This window comes from Anguilla rostrata, chromosome 10 (genome assembly GCF_018555375.3).
Source record: "Anguilla rostrata isolate EN2019 chromosome 10, ASM1855537v3, whole genome shotgun sequence".
Taxonomy (NCBI): Eukaryota; Metazoa; Chordata; class Actinopteri; order Anguilliformes; family Anguillidae; genus Anguilla; species Anguilla rostrata.
Genome location: NC_057942.1, coordinates 20,411,202 through 20,427,255, shown reverse-complemented (window position 1 = coordinate 20,427,255; position 16,054 = coordinate 20,411,202). Strand labels below are relative to the sequence as shown.

The 16,054-nt window shown below is 38.0% G+C and overlaps 1 protein-coding gene across 7 annotated transcripts in view; it reads left to right on the top strand.

The window, feature by feature from the left end:
* Window positions 1-14,933, top strand: part of LOC135233747 (uncharacterized) — a 789,909-nt gene extending 774,976 nt beyond the window's left edge. For 6 of the 7 annotated variants that reach the window (XM_064297597.1, XM_064297596.1, XM_064297602.1 and 3 more), the window contains 4 exons: window positions 2,541-2,648; window positions 4,231-4,418; window positions 9,600-9,650; window positions 10,320-14,933. In XM_064297597.1, coding sequence (XP_064153667.1) covers window positions 2,541-2,648; window positions 4,231-4,418; window positions 9,600-9,650; window positions 10,320-10,949 — 977 coding nt within the window. In that variant the 3' untranslated portion in view covers window positions 10,950-14,933. The remainder of the gene's footprint in view (window positions 1-2,540; window positions 2,649-4,230; window positions 4,419-9,599; window positions 9,651-10,319) is intronic. The other variant, XM_064297600.1, reaches the window with a different exon arrangement.
* The last annotated feature ends 1,121 nt before the right edge of the window (window positions 14,934-16,054 follow it).

Here is a 16,054-nt window from a genome sequence, read left to right as displayed (position 1 = left end):
CTGGACACATGAAACAAATTAAGCTCAGAACAAGCAAACAGCACTTTCTCTCTTGCATTCACTCGCATTGGCAAACAACCAAGGTTCTGTTCTTGCACACACTTTGGCACACAGCTCACTTTTTCACAACTCGCAGTGTTACTCCAATACACTTTCTACCAGCAACCAGCATGCCCCAAATTGCAGCAACACCAAAACCTGTCCAACAAAAACGGACGCTTCCCCGTCCTGTGGGTCCGACATGACCCGAAACGCACCTGTGCCAAACCCCGACACGCATGTTACTAAGGAAAAGGACGCTCCCTCGTCTGGTGGGTCCAACGTGACGCGAAACGCACTTCTGTGCCAAATCCCGACACGCACGTTACTAAGGAAACGGACGCTCCCTCGTCCGGTGGGTCCGACGTGACCCGAAACGCACATCTGTGCCAAATCCCGACACGCACGTTACTAAGGAAACGGATGCTCCCTCGTCCTGGGTCCGACGTGACCCGAAACGCCGACGTGACTTAACCCAGCACGCAGACGTTACTAAACAGACTGACACTCCCGTGTCCTCTGTTAACACTGCTAGCATTACCACATTAAAGACGACCTTAACATAACCACATTAAAAGACAAAAATCATCATCAGTTGTTACAACCAAGTCCTGCCCACGTAACTATTTCTAAACAAAATACAGAACAGGAGTCACTCCCAAATTGCACCAAGGAAAATCAACGCCTAATGAGGGTGGTAGGTTTTGTTTAAGAAAAGATACTCACCCTCTTGTTGATTCTCGTTGATTCAAGTGGAAGATATTTCCTGTCCCTTCATGGTCGCCAAAACTGATTATTTTGCCCTTCTCCGTGGAGTCAAATTCAGGACAATGAAGAACACACTGACGACGTCTCCTCAGAGAATTTGATGTTCATTACAATGCGCAAGGGAGAGACAAACTCAGAACTTTCGGGCAGTGCGCCATGCACGTCTCTGCCGATCACAGTGTGTGGTGTCTGGATATACAGTTTGCGGTCATACATATCAAAAGATTGAGTTAAGTGGCGGGCCGGAGACAAATGGTCTTGTCCCTCCCTGGGAACCCTCGCAGCCATTTAGCATAGGAATGTGACATCCTTGCTGCAGACGCCAGAGGTGTTATTCTGAGACACACTACAGAGGGGCGAGACACAGCAGCATGCAAACTACAGACACAGTAATGGCAGAAACGGAAACGCAATACCCTACATATATATATATATATAGCCTATATATACACTAAATAAAACTGGGAACCTATCACAATTAACTCCTGATTATGACAATTGGCCAATCAGAAGCTTCTAAAAATCATAACATCAATTTCTGGAATCTTCCAGACTGTTTAAAGAGACAGTCAACTTGGTGTATGTAAACTTTTGACCCACTGGAATTCTGATATAGTGTTTTAAAGCTGAAATAAATCTGTCTCTAATCAATTGTTTTAAAATTACCTCTAGACTTACCAAATAGATGTATGGTAACATGAAATGTGCAGAGTTGTGAGTTTGAATACATTTAGCCTAGGTGTATGTAAACTTTTGGCCTCAACTGTAAACTAGTTTTAAATGATCTATTTGGCATGACATTTTACTCTTAATTTATTTATTAATTTTTCTTATTTAGATAATGAACAGTACACTACGTACCAGGTTGTCTGTGTCCCTTCAAACAATACATAGCCTAACATAACACTCTTCATCAATTTCTTTGATGACAGACTCTCAAAACTCGACAACACAAGCTCAATTCCGAACCATGGATACATTAAAAATGTTAGACATAGCCTACACATATTGCATGAGCAAGTTTTTTTCTCATCTCTTCTGAAATGTCTTTTTATCATGGCATTGTGTGTTTTTAGAAACTCTGTTTGGTGACTGCTTCACTGTGAGGGTAAAGATCACTATGAGTGAGGTTTAGATTCAACAAGGCTGGCTGCATTCAAGCCTGGCTGTGTTCAGTCACCTGAATCTAATTACAACAGATAAAAATGACACCAAGTTTAAACACCAGTTTGTGTGTAGCTTAAATGTTGTGTGTAGCTTAGATGGTCTTCACTCAGGCTTCCACGAGGAAGTTGTGAATGAACCCGTTTTAGAATAGCTAAGATTAGCCTAATACAGTGACTAATGCTAATGAAAAAACATCAATTATGGTTATTAACAAAATTTAAGCTGCTTGGTTTGCATTTTCGGGTGGGGAGTACAGGGTGTAATAGTCCTAGCTCTGACTGGAGTGTGATACAGACGCGCGTTTAAAATTGATTGGTGCAGCACAAAATTTGAAATTAATCGTAAAAGGAGTTTTGAAGGGTACAATGATCTCTGTTTGTCAAGTTTTCTCCAGACCGGTTTCTGTGTGGGATAGTACAGTCACATGTAGCCTCTGCAGCTTGGCAAATTTAGAGATACGGTGGCCTTATGGCCAGTCCAGGCCTGATTCAGAGGCAAAGTTAAATTATATATTATATTATATTGTAATTCTTTGTCAGATATTGATCATTAACATGTATTTACAGTGAAAATTCAAAGAAGCTCAAGGACAAGTCCAGTTGCAAAGGCCAATAAATCTATACTCAAAGCCAAGGATAAGGACATTGCAAAAGCGTTCATCAACAATGTAAAAGGTGAATTTATTTATCTTTTCATCATTATGACTTTGTATATTTTTTGTGTTTTTTAGAATATATATTCCCCGGTGGTAAATCCACCGAGTAGCAGCATACAATACCATCAGGTGTATTGTCCGTACAGGGACAGTATAAGCTGGAGAAAATATTAAGCACTGTGAGAAAGCCCCTGTAATTAGATTTGAAAATGGAGTCGCTTAAACCCCTACCACAAAACAGCTGCCTAAAATTGCAGACCTAACCAAATTAAAAATTGGTCCAAGACGGTAAGGCCTATATGTATGAAGTTGGCTTGCATGGATGGGTAAGAAGAAAAAAAAAAGACCCGGTGTCCATTTTTACTGTGTTACTATTACCTTTCCAGTCTGCATTGAGATGAAATAAAGGGGAAATTCATATTTTCATTTTTACCTAGAATTTATGTGCTTGCTGAACCAATTCAAGGCCATTTCCCCCCTCGTAGTAATGCAACTCACCAGTAATCATCTCCATATTAAAGTTAAAAAAGTAAGTGATGATGAAGTGATGGTTTTCTAAAGTTTTGTAATAGTTGCTTTGCTAGCAAGAAAACTACTTCATTCTGGATATAAAAGTATGCAATTATTTTTTAATTGATTTTATAGAGTGTACAGTCATGGGCTCTAATGAATGTAATGTAAATGACCCATGAATAAAATATAATGGCTGAAGGCCAGGTGTGGAAATGGCCTCCATTGGTTCAACAATTTACATGCTTTTGAATCCATTGTCCAACTCTTTGACCACAACTATATTGAAGTAGATGAGAATATAATGAATTCCAACAATTTTATAGACGTTTTAGTAGAGATCGACCCAGGCGGCCACTTGGATGCCGAAAGTGCCCAAAATGTGCCAATTGTATTTTCTGTGTGTGAAGTATAAATTGATTTTCATTATTGGAGGCTATCTGCACACCTGGCCTTTATCCATTATATTTTATTTATGGGTCATTACATTACAGTTGTTAGGGCCCCTGATTGTACACTGTATAAAATAAATAAAAAACAACCAAATTGAATACTTTTATCTTCAAAATGAAGTCGTTTTTGTTTTGCTAGCTACGAAACTATTACAAAACTTTAGAACACTATCACTTCATCACTTACTTTTTTAACTTTTAAGTATGATGGAGATGATTACTGGTGAGTTACCCTATCACGTAATGAATCAACTCTGTATTTTATTTACATAAAAATCTATCAAAAGTGGTAGACTGAATGTTCACTTTAAGCTTGCAGTAACCTAAAGCAGGGGTGAACTAAGTGTTAGGCCAGACAGGTGGGGTGTTTTTTTTTGCCTAGGCAACCATATTTCTCACCATTAAAGCCTGGCAGGCTACCGGTTTCTACCAGTTTATTTCTCTTGATTTTCAAGACTAAACTTCACCTTGTCATATGATCTTAACTGCAGGAAAATCAGAAATTTCTCTTTACAATTGTTCTAGCCTTATCTTTGTTGTTGATGGCCTCCTCTCACAACCAGAGGGGGAAAAAGGCCCTGCATTGGTTCAGCAAGCACGCCAAATTATAATGTATTTGTAACACTTATTCTCTGACAGATGCCTCCACTGACGACCAATCCCAAGGGCGACTCATAAATGAACCCAGAACAAATTCAGAAATGAGAAAAATTACAATTGATGGATCACCTCACCTGTGTTTATTTGCTATGAAGGATATACAAAAGGGTGAGGAGATCGTGTTTGACCACAATGGAGTTGATCTTCCACGGTGCACCTCAACACAGGTAAATAATTGTTTGCTGAAGCTATGCAGTGGGCTTGTTGAAGCTATTTAGCCAGTGCAACCACTGTTGTTTTTTGTACTTCTGCAAATTTTACTGGACACATATCTGGCCTCTTATTCCTTCAATTTTAAAGCTCCTACTCTGAGGATTTTGCCTTAACATACCATTTTAATTGTATAGCATAATATCTATAGAAAAAATGACACCATTTCCATGAAGATTGGTTTACTAGAAACCTGAGAAACCTTGCTTTCAATTTTCTGCCATTGGGTAATATCATCCGCCACAATGGAAGGATCAGTTAACGGCACACAGGAAGTCTGCCAAATTCAATAAGAAATTATGGCTATTTGACTTGAGCTATTCTTTGAACATGTTTAGTGTCCTCTTCTTTCAGCAGTCTTGCTTTCTTTTCTTCACTGAGCTTTGTAAATGAATGCATGTGTGTAGATGCAAGTAACTAGGTCAGAGGTGCGCAACAAGGACCTTATGTGTTTGTTTGCCATCTGACATTTTAGCTACATTTCTTGTTTAATGCATGAATGACAACCAAAGACTTATAGAGTTCTTATGTCTCTATATGAAAGGTTTTACTGTGATCTAATTTACAAGTGAACAAGTGTTGGCATATACAGCAAATTAGCTCATTTAGCCCAGGTAATTGGTGGAAACAAAAACCTGCATACACACTGGCCCTCCTGGACCAAAAGTGCCTGTCCCAGGGGCTCGGTTGCTGTAAAAATATTACCACTAAGCAACTCAAGGGGTCGGCAAACTAGTCAGATCTCTAAATCTTGCCTGTTCCAGCTTTAACATTTAACAGCAGTTTATAAGATTAAGGAATGCCCCAAGACCTTTTTCGACAGAGTGCAAGTACTTACATATAAAACGGTATACGGACAGCATGTGTTTACTATTTTTTATTTAAATGTATGTTCACTCTTTTGCTTAAACAAAATGAGAGGTACTGATAAAATGCTCATTAAATAGTAACTAAACCCTTAAAACACCCTTTTCACTTGAAAATTGATGTATTTGGAGTATGAGACAGTGTTGCTGATTGATTCAGGTTCAGATCTTGATATAATAGTGCTATGTTGTTGGATCTGTAGACAGGGATATAAACTTGTGTGGTGATTGTCCTCTAGCTGTTAAAATTATGCTGATTTATAGGAGTTCTTTTGTCTAATAAATTTTAAACTTAAACAATTTCAATGTTTTAAAAACCCATTAATCTCCTGTTAATCTCCTGGTTTGTAAAGAGTTGTTAAAGTAATGTTTTAGCAGGCCTCCATTGACAAGAGTAGCTTCTGTTGTAGTGGATATGGATTATGAACTGTAGTAGTATTATTTGTATAAGACTTATTTCAACTTACATAATATGCATTAGACATGGCTGATATGACTGGGTCTATGTCAGACCGCAACAGGAAATAAAGGAAAAGGGAAATGAAAGGGATATGGATAATGTAAATGTCTACTGCAAATGGGCGTACAACTCCGGTCCCTACCCTACTAACAAAATGTGGTTGTGGCAACGTACTATTAACATCCTCTATTGGTCTCGTAACGTCCGCGTTACGTATCAATTTACGTAGTATTAACGTAAAAACGTAAGTCCAGTGCCCCGTCGCTACGACGTCGCAAAATAACGTTGTGGATACGTAACAGTTACGTCCTTACAACTTTGCGTTTGACAATGTAATAGAATAACCTTACCCCGAAGTTGTGATTACATCGCCAGGCAGTCATCCATCGTAACGTTATAGATTTACGTCGCTGACACGTTGTTTAAACTTCATTACATTATTTACCTTTCCACAACGTTGCTGATTGTATGGTCAGGGTTTAGTAAGTAAGTGACCATTTAGATTTTGTGTATTAAAAAAAGGTATATCATGGTGTTGTAATTTTGATCTCCATTCTATCCTACCAATGAAATGCCATTGCTTCTGTAATTCATATCTTCAAAATTTATTTTCAAAGATACTCAGTGCAGCAATAAAAACTGTACACATATCAAGCCCAAATAGAATAGAAAACCTTTATTGTCATTGTATAGAATACCATTGAGAGCACGTTCAAGTTACATTTCTAGGTAGGCAATATGTGCTGAAGCACGCATAATTATGGTACAGAAGATGAGACAAATATACAAAACTAGATATAAAAACAACATAAAATGGGTGACTTGCACTAGTGCAATGTCCATAGCAGGTCCCCCAAAGCATATGTGCTAGTATAATATGCAGTACCTCCTCATCACCATAATCACTTCCACCACCATCATAAACATCAACTGCAGCATATTGACTACATATTGCTACATCCTCCCTAGTATTTTTCTGATAAAATGATGGCATTACCATCATTACAATTTCTTGATATGTCAACAGATTGAAGTGCACAAGAACTAAATTAAAACACCCAAAACTGCTTGTCAATAAAATATGCATTGTCTTGCATTGTTGTAGTTTCAGGACAGTAATAACCATAGACCAATGATTTGAACATTATAACAGTGTTGAGTCTTTTTCAAGCAGTGAACTACATTTAAGTTAGGATCCCCCCACATATTAAAGTAGGATGTCTGCAGGCATTAGCAAGTTAAATTTAAGGCTTTTTAGACATTTTAAATGCTTCTTAGAATAACATTTAAGACCGTTTGCCACACAAGTAAGCACAGGCAATTTGTACTCTTAGCTACTTGACATTTTTACAATTATCTAAAACGACAACATTGACATTTGTCCAAATGTTTATTCTGGTCCAAGAAAAGGACACATTGCGGGCTTTTACCATTCAAATACAAACGCATTGTAACCACAGATAAATACACCATGATATATTCTACTGTCATGATGTATTAGACAATTTTATGAACAAAAATAAATTAAAGACAATTTAAGACTTTTTAAGGGTTTGCAATCACCCTTAAAGACATGTCACATTCATTTTTTCATGTTACTTAATTTTCAAAAATGCTTTCCATGTTAGCTATTTAATAAGGTTATAAGAGCTCAATAGAGTCTTATTACGTACTAAATAGTTCCAAATCACACTGCCCAAATTCACAGGCCTCCCGTGCATTGTTCAACTTGGAATACAGTCACTCTTGCCTCGGGCATGTCTTGAGTGGTGAAAATACAGATAAATACTCTTGATTAATATTGATTACACCAGATATAGAGTAATAATGCTAGAGGATTTGGGGGGGAAAAAGTAGAGTTTTTGTATTTCTAATGGAAATAATGTTTAGCTAAATGCTTTCAAAAGAGCGCAAAAATAGCTTTCAAAAGAGGCGCCAACAATGCTAGCTTGAAAAGGCTTGCTAGCTCCAGTTTGTCAAAAACCAAATGAAGACCACACAACTATTTTATATCATATTTATGATGCATATTTTAACCAGCATGTTGTTATCTCATTAGGACGTGGACAAGGTGAATTACAGCTTTCAAAAGAGCGCCACATACGTTAGCTTTCAAAAGAGGCGCTGGCAACAATGCTAGCTAAAAGGGCATGTATAAACGGCGGTCGGTAAAGCACCTTTGTTCATGTCAAATTAGCTCAATTGTTAGCCAACTAAACAGGCCATTGCCGAGATCAGCTAGGTAATGTTAGCTGGTCTTACATTACATTTGCACTGGACTATTAGCGTTAAATACTCAAACTAGCAAATATGTTATCTAACAGAACACTAACTCAAATTAGTCCCAAACAGACGCCAGGTCTGAATATCACCATTTCATCGGCTAACTTAAAGCATTAGCAACATTCAGCAGGAACTGCAAACTTGCATGTTGAAAGTAGGACTCCAACATTACATTGCAGATACTAATAACTGAAAAGGTCTGCAATGCATTCATTTCTTCTTCTTGTTAGCTTTTACGGCGGTTGGCATCCAGTATTGTTGCATTAATACATTCAGTTAAAAATATAAAGGCATAATGAAACACTTACCTGCTCTGGAACGCCATCAAACCCAGATTTTCCCACGGAAAATTTGAAATCACAGCGACCTTCTTCCAAGAGCACGTCACAGCAATATGCGCATGTGATTGGATATAACGTCTTCGTCTTGTTTTACAGCGGGTGGTGTACTGCTTATTGGTGAATTACCGCCACCTTCTGCTCCAGAGTGTGTATCAGACAATAGATTTACACTCAAAAATCCCTTCACCCTAAACTATATTTTATCCTCCATGCTTTACACCTAGTCCTATAAAATCCCTATCCATGTCAACCAACCCTAGAACCCTATACCTGCTTATCCATCATATCCTATATTTAAAAATAAATAAATAAATAAAATAATAATAATAATAATAAACCCTGCATTGGATATAACGTGTTAGCGGTCCAAGCGTAAATGCGCAGACAGATAGATATTTTACTGTAAGCCAATACGTCATTTACAAACGTTCTGACAACCTACCAGTAACGTTTCAAATGAAGTAAGGATGTGGACTGTGATATAACGTAATTGTTACGTTATTAAATTACATCGTATTTATGTAATTCTGACTGGTTATTTTGCGACCATAGAGCAATGTTGTGACAACGTCACCTGTTGGTAATGTTGCGACTTACCAAATTACGACCAAAGTGCAACGTTGTCATTACGTAGTGTGTTTGTAGGGTAACTATCTAGATCATATCCTTGAAGGTTTGCTCTGTTTGGGAGGGCTTTAAATGCTCAACTTTAGGACAATGAGTCTGCAGACTAAGACCCAGAGTCCAAATGGCATACCCCAGAGAGATCTAACATTCCACCCTGCGTCGCCTTCAGAAACAACAAAGGAAAAATAACTAAGCAAATTAACAAAATAGTTTCCCCATGGAAGGATTAGCAATCCAGCTGGGACCACCCTAACAGGAGTTATTATACAGTAAACAGAAGGGCAAGACGAGAGATGAGGTCGAATTTAACAAAACAGTCAAACACATAAACTGCACTTGGCAAACAAATTAGATGAGAAATGAAGTTGAACTGGTCAAATACACACACCCACGCAGCAGAGAGAAAAGGACAAAAGCACAAAATATTCGACAGAGGTCGTATCAGTGACATACATTATTCTTGCTTCTGTAGACATTATACTTGTGTGGCATAAGTCTCAAACTAGAACAGTTTCAGTGTTTAAAGACTTTTAAGACTATTAATCTTTTGTTTTACTGCAGAGGGAGAAGACACATACTTTGCAAGACGTTCCAGAAATTACAAGGAATCAGGTAAGAATCTATATTTAAAAGCATCAGTTTAAATAGATAATGCATTGAGTACACAAAATACAGTATATTGTGTGGTTTACAAGGCTATTTGATGTTGTTTAGACTAGAAAACTCTTGCTGTACCTGGTTTGTAAGGACTTGGTTTAGCAGAACTTCATTCACAATGGTACAGTGGTTTAGGGTTTCATTTGACGCAATTACCTGCATTGCATGCATTTTTCTGTTCAGAGGGAAATAGGGGTCCAATAGTAGGGACAACAGTGTGTCATTTTTCCTCATAAGGATAACTTCCATTATTCTGCATTGATGTCTAAAGAGAAATTGTAGTTGACGTCATGCTGCGTTGCATTTTGGGGTGAGTCACCATCTTTAGAGGAAAGCATTGCTCTTTAATTGGATATCTAATTGGATATCTGATTTGTATTTGTGAAAAAATAAATGCATTATGTTTTTGTTTGCTTTCACTGGATGACTAACTCCACTCTGACAGGCTGGGGACTGGTGTGCTGTGTGCCCTTGATTTGTTTTACATTAACAGCTAAATTTAGTTTAACTTTTAGTCAAATGCATTCACAGCTTTGTAACCAAGTGGAGTATCTTGCTCATAAACAACACCCGTTTCATGGACTATTTCTTTTCTTTTCTGTACTGTGTGCTGTCCCTGGGCAGAAAGACAACAAGGAAGAACATCTGTCTTATTTCCTTGCCCAGAAAAAAGAGGATCTGGCAGCAGAGAGGAGAGCAACAGCAACAAAGATTTCTGCCATCGAAGAAGGTCACAAGGCTGAAATTGAATCGCTACAGGCTGACTTACAGAAGCAGCTCATTGAGCTCAGGGCGGAAAACCAGAAACTAGTGGAGGAGCTGGCAGCTGCACGGATTCCGCCAGCACTGGCAACTCTTCCGTGCCACAACACTTTGCCCGTGAAAACAACACCATCAACTCCGTCAAAATGCAGCCCGTCCAGTTGGGTCAAGAGACAACACCCTGACATGGTCATCCCTGAGCTGGCACCACAGCGAGAGCGGAAGATCAGCCAGCTGTCCGACGGACGCCCAGATCGCTACGGCTGTTACCTTTTCCAGGCTGCAGTCGGCACAAAGAAGTACCACTCTTGGTGTTGCAACACCAATTGGAGCGGCACAGCCGGAAAGTGGGAACTGCCAAGAAACCTTCAAGAATACCTACTGAACACCTTGGCGGAGAAGTTTCCTGGGTTTGGTGACCGCGAAACGAGGATGTTCATTGAGCGGATTAATGAACTTCTGAGGAAGCCCAGACAGATCCTTTACATTTGAGGACATTTAAAGACCCAGCCAACAATAATTTATAAATGGCCATGCTCTTTTTTTGCTATACTTTCTAAATGGTTGTAGCCTACTGTTTTGTAATGGCTATGTCTGTATATAACAAAAAGAAATAAAATATATATATATTTTCTATTCATCTTTTTGCAATCCCAAGCTTAATTAAATAATGAATAACTAAATAAAATTATTTGTTTTATCAATATGTCTAAACTTAACGAAAAAAGAACAAAGAAATAAAAAACCAATTGAGAAAGCCTACGCTCAAGAGAGAGCCCATAGCCTAGAATACAATGGAGTGGCAATGTGTTAACCAATACACCAAAGTTTGAGAAGCATGTGGCAGGTTAGTTTTGGGTATATTGTGTTATAAGCACTACTAGGGCTGAAATTAACAACAATATTTATAATCAATTAATCTGCCGATTATTTTTTGATTAATCGATTAGTAGGTTTATGGAATGTTTACTTTTGTTTCTGGTTATACAAATGTATGCTATTAAGCATCAGTGCATACTAATAAAGGTCTTTATAAAGTGCATATAGCAGCATGTCTTTATAATGTTCAAAGTCAAAAAAGTTATTTTCAAGTCTACAGTTTAAAAGGAGCTTGACTGTTTAGATGAATAATGAAGATAAAAAATAAAACAAAATGTTAACAGGCATTACTACATTGAATGGCTTCAACACATCAAATGGTTTCAGCAATGCTGGACTATGAACGTAGAGTGGTTACACAGCATTGCAATGCAGAAATGTTAGTATGTCCACAAGCTCTGAGCTAAGGCTGGCTAAATTTTTTTCTTTAAACTTATTAATACATTGGAGGTTTGGCTTGTCATCATTTGCTTTGTCTTTTTAATTATTCATTATGCACAAATGGTTAGTTTTAGTGCTGATGTGTCCATGCTTTTACCAGTTAGGAGCCTTTTGATTCAAACTCAGTCTTGAATTTGATCTGTTAAAATATTTCTCTTACGTAAATTGTTTGTAGTATACTACATTGTGAATATCGGACTTTTATTCTTTGTGGCATGCATAGCTATTTCTGATGTAATGTGGCTTAAGATGGCAAATAATACCTCTTAACATGAAGAGCACCTAAGTAAGAAAAATTAAGAACTTGTTAAAATTCTGGTTGTATTCTGTGGTTGTACCTGCTTATACCATGGTACCCATTAAGGACCGAGCTTAAGAAACATTGTATTAGTTAACAGTTGCTGATGTAAAGGCCAAATACTGATCACTATCACTACATCACTACTACAATAAATGGACATTGGGGATGCACTAAGAAGAATAAAAGGGAAATTTAACTGATCGGATATATACATATCTTGACAGTTTACCATTAATGGCATGGTGCATCAGTAGAGAGGGACAGAAACATAGATAAGACAGGGAATACTTAGTGAGCTATCGTATGTTAGCTGTCACTGTAATGTGCCATTAAGACTATAAACAAACTACATGTGCAGAAGTACTGCCCACCAGTAATTGTGGTGCCATCATGCAATTAAACCACAAAATTTTCTAAACAAAACTGAAGCATTGAAGCTAAACTTGTTTAATTTGTGATAAATGGAGCTTGTTGAAAAGCAGTCGATAACTCGCTTGTTTCTTTTGAAAAGGATTTTGTATTAACTTCTTGTGCTTCGCCCACTTCATCCTGTTATAGTTTCAACATGCTTTCTCTTCAGGTGCTCGTGCATCACTGCTGTGCTCCTGTCCTGTGCCACACAAATTCAACTTTTTGAATTCTTCAATGCAAAGTGCTCCCTTACTTTGGAAGATTTAGGTCGCACACAATTTCCACCAACTGCCGTCTCCGCCTCCGCCATCTTTCAAATGCGTTTCCATTCTCTCAAGGAAGTAATGTAGTGACTACGCGGTCAATGTGCAAGACCAGTGTTCTATCCAGACCGGTGCGATTTGGACTGTTACGCTCTAAATAGGACACAGCTATATAATTTGGAACACAGCCCTCATAAAAATTGTAAAAACTTTCATCCCACTAATCGATAAAGAGATTTGTTGCCAATGAATTTTTATTGTTGGTTTTGTCGTCATCGATTAGTTGTTGCAGCCCTACACTACATACCTGATTTTCTATATCTCTTCAAGCAAGGATGTGCATGCTTTATAGTCTGCTGTGATGATCAGTCTAAATAAAACATTACTCAAGAGACAGTGTTCAAAGTTTGCCTAATAATAGATGAGGCTTTGTTTTGCTCTATTGGGGCAGTATGTTGTGAAGCTGTGAAAGCATTTAGCTAAAAATTAAACAATTTAGCTGTGTAGCGCACGTCTCTTGTTTTTATCTATTACTGTGGGAAATGACTAAGTCTGCACAGCATGCCATGCCAGTCCCCAGCAAGGGCGTGTTCACTGCTTAACAGTCAGCTATGGAGTTCTCATATTTGCTACCTAGTGGTGGTTTTGTAAAAAGTAGTAACTGTGGAGAAAAAAACAAAAGAAGACCAGGTTAAAACCTAGTATATAGCTGGACCTAACACACGTGATCCGGCCGCCCAATGGTGTAACTTCATAACTTGGCCGACCAATGGTGTAACTTCATCACTCAGTCACAGACATTCGCGTTTGTAGGGCTGGCCCCACTGTTGCGGTCCAGCCAAAAATGCTAAACCACTCTAAACCACTCTACTGGGAAGACAGGTATATGGACTGCATTTATATAGCGCTTTTATCCAAAGCGCTTTACAGTTGATGCCTCTCATTCACCCATTCACACACACACTCACACACCAACTGTGAAAGGCTGCCATGCAAGGTACCAATCAGCTCGTTAGGTGTCTTGCTCAGGGACACTTTGACACACCCAGGGCCAGACAACCACTCTTACCTCCTGAGCTATGTCACCCCCAACATCTGCCAAGTTATGGCTTGGCGGGGCATACCCATGCTTATACAGCACTGACAGTTTGGGATTTTTTAGGGTTTCCTACAGACACGACACGCTAAAGGACATTAACTTCTGTACCTTCTGACCTCATGTAAAATATATAATTCAGATACAACTTCACTTCCACACAATAAAGCCCCAAAGTTATATGTGTTTATCCTTCTATTTCCTGCTGATAGTATCATCACAAATGACCCAGTCCCACAATCAGGAATTCTCCCCATTGGACATTTAGTTATATCTTCTGCCAATAACAAAGTAATCTGATCAAAGTAGCTAATTTCAGGATATTTGGATACACAGACAAAATGGACACGGTGCCTGCCCTGAAACGGTAGTCTATGTGCTTTCAATGAATACATAGGTACAGATAAAAAATTTGACATATTGAAGTCTGTTAAATCAATCTTGACTCTTACTGACCTATCCACACATATGTTTGCCCCATTAATGTATTGAATACATGTACATACAGGGCCAAGTTACTTGAAACAATGTAGGAAACATTGGGTAGCACTGCTTTGGAATACAGCTTGTTTACTTTGTGTGAGTTCAGACAGCCAATATTGTTTCTTGTAACTTGGGGTAATTTTGATATTAATAATTTTAATGGCTGGCCTAGATTTTACTGGTTTTAATGAATGACTTATGGACAGTGCTTTGTCTGTGTGATTAATTTGGCATTTCTGTACGTTGAAAATGTGTTTTTCATCAGATTTTATTAACCCTGGCTGAGAGTAGTTCCAGAACTGGTAGACTAGTTCTTATGAAATCTTCATTGATTACAGCACTTACAACGTAAATCTGTAACAATCTAAATCCTGTTGTAGTTGAGAATTGTTTTGAATAATAGATAAACTTGCACATTCCCTCCAAAACCATCATGTCCAATCCATCTGATAGGCTATATAATGTAACCTTTAGTCTCAGCCATCCCCTTTGTATTTATTTTTTATTTACTATTCCCGTAATATATTGTTCTTGTACTATTTAAATATGTTTATTTTACATGTTTCTCTGTTCCTGCAGTAAAAATAAAATTTATTCCATTATATTGGAGTGCATAGTCTTTTTACAAACGATCTTTGAGGGCTGATGTGTACGTCATGACTGTGCAACGTTCCACACAGGTTTGTTTCGCCGTGGTGAAGCTAACGCTAAACAGAACTTGTTTTCTATAATAAAACAAAAAAACAACAACAAAAAAAAAAAACACGATATTGTTTTTATAATATCTCTGCCATTTTACAGTTTTAAACCAGAGCTTTGCTTTGTTGTTGCTGGAAGTTGTGAACTCATCTTGCTCTTTAGCGAGCAAAACTGACTGGAAATCTGCATACTGGCGAAGTAAGTGGCAACTGCTCCACTTTGATATCATACAATGGATGATCAGTTTCTGGGTGGAACATCGATTTATTTGCTTGTTGGCTTCATTGCAAACGATCTGTAGATTTCAGAATGTTGCCCACATTTATTCAACAGAACTAACACAGTAGCTACCGAGCTTACTTTAAACAAACAAGAACAGAAATAGTAAACCAATGTAAATCAGACGCAGTTCGAATCGATGTTGTTTCTACAATGTTTTTAGCCTTATTCTATGATGATCACTTGTGATTGCTACCAAACAAAAAGATATGATTTTTTCATCATTGATGTAAACACCTTACTTCTGAGCCAAAGTGTTTTCAACCTAATCTGATTTACGAGTAGTTCAGGGGAGACGAGTCTTGGGAGCTAGGTGTTTGATGAAATCCTGAAAGATTGCCAATGAAACGTAGTTTGTTAAAAATAAATACATTTTTTAAAAAGTCTGTTTGATGGCAATTTTCTCCCAGAACCTGGATTTTAGGAATTGCATTGATACTACTCTTTATGTAGGTTATCTTAATAGTTTTTCAAACTGTTCGTCCAACTCAACTTTCGTCAGCATATAGTTTTTCCCAGGAGGTTTCCAGGCTAAGCCTGAACAAGCCCTGCTTAGCTTCAGTTAGTCTGTGTGCATGGCTTGGCCAGCATGGCTGCTCCGATTGAGGTGGCTGTAGACAGACAGTATAACTGAGAAGAAATTATCCTCAACTTTAAAGCCCTGTGGGAAAAACTGAGGAGTAACTTTTGCAGTATGCAAAACATCAGAGATGACGTCTAACTAAAAGTGTGCAGCTGATTGTGA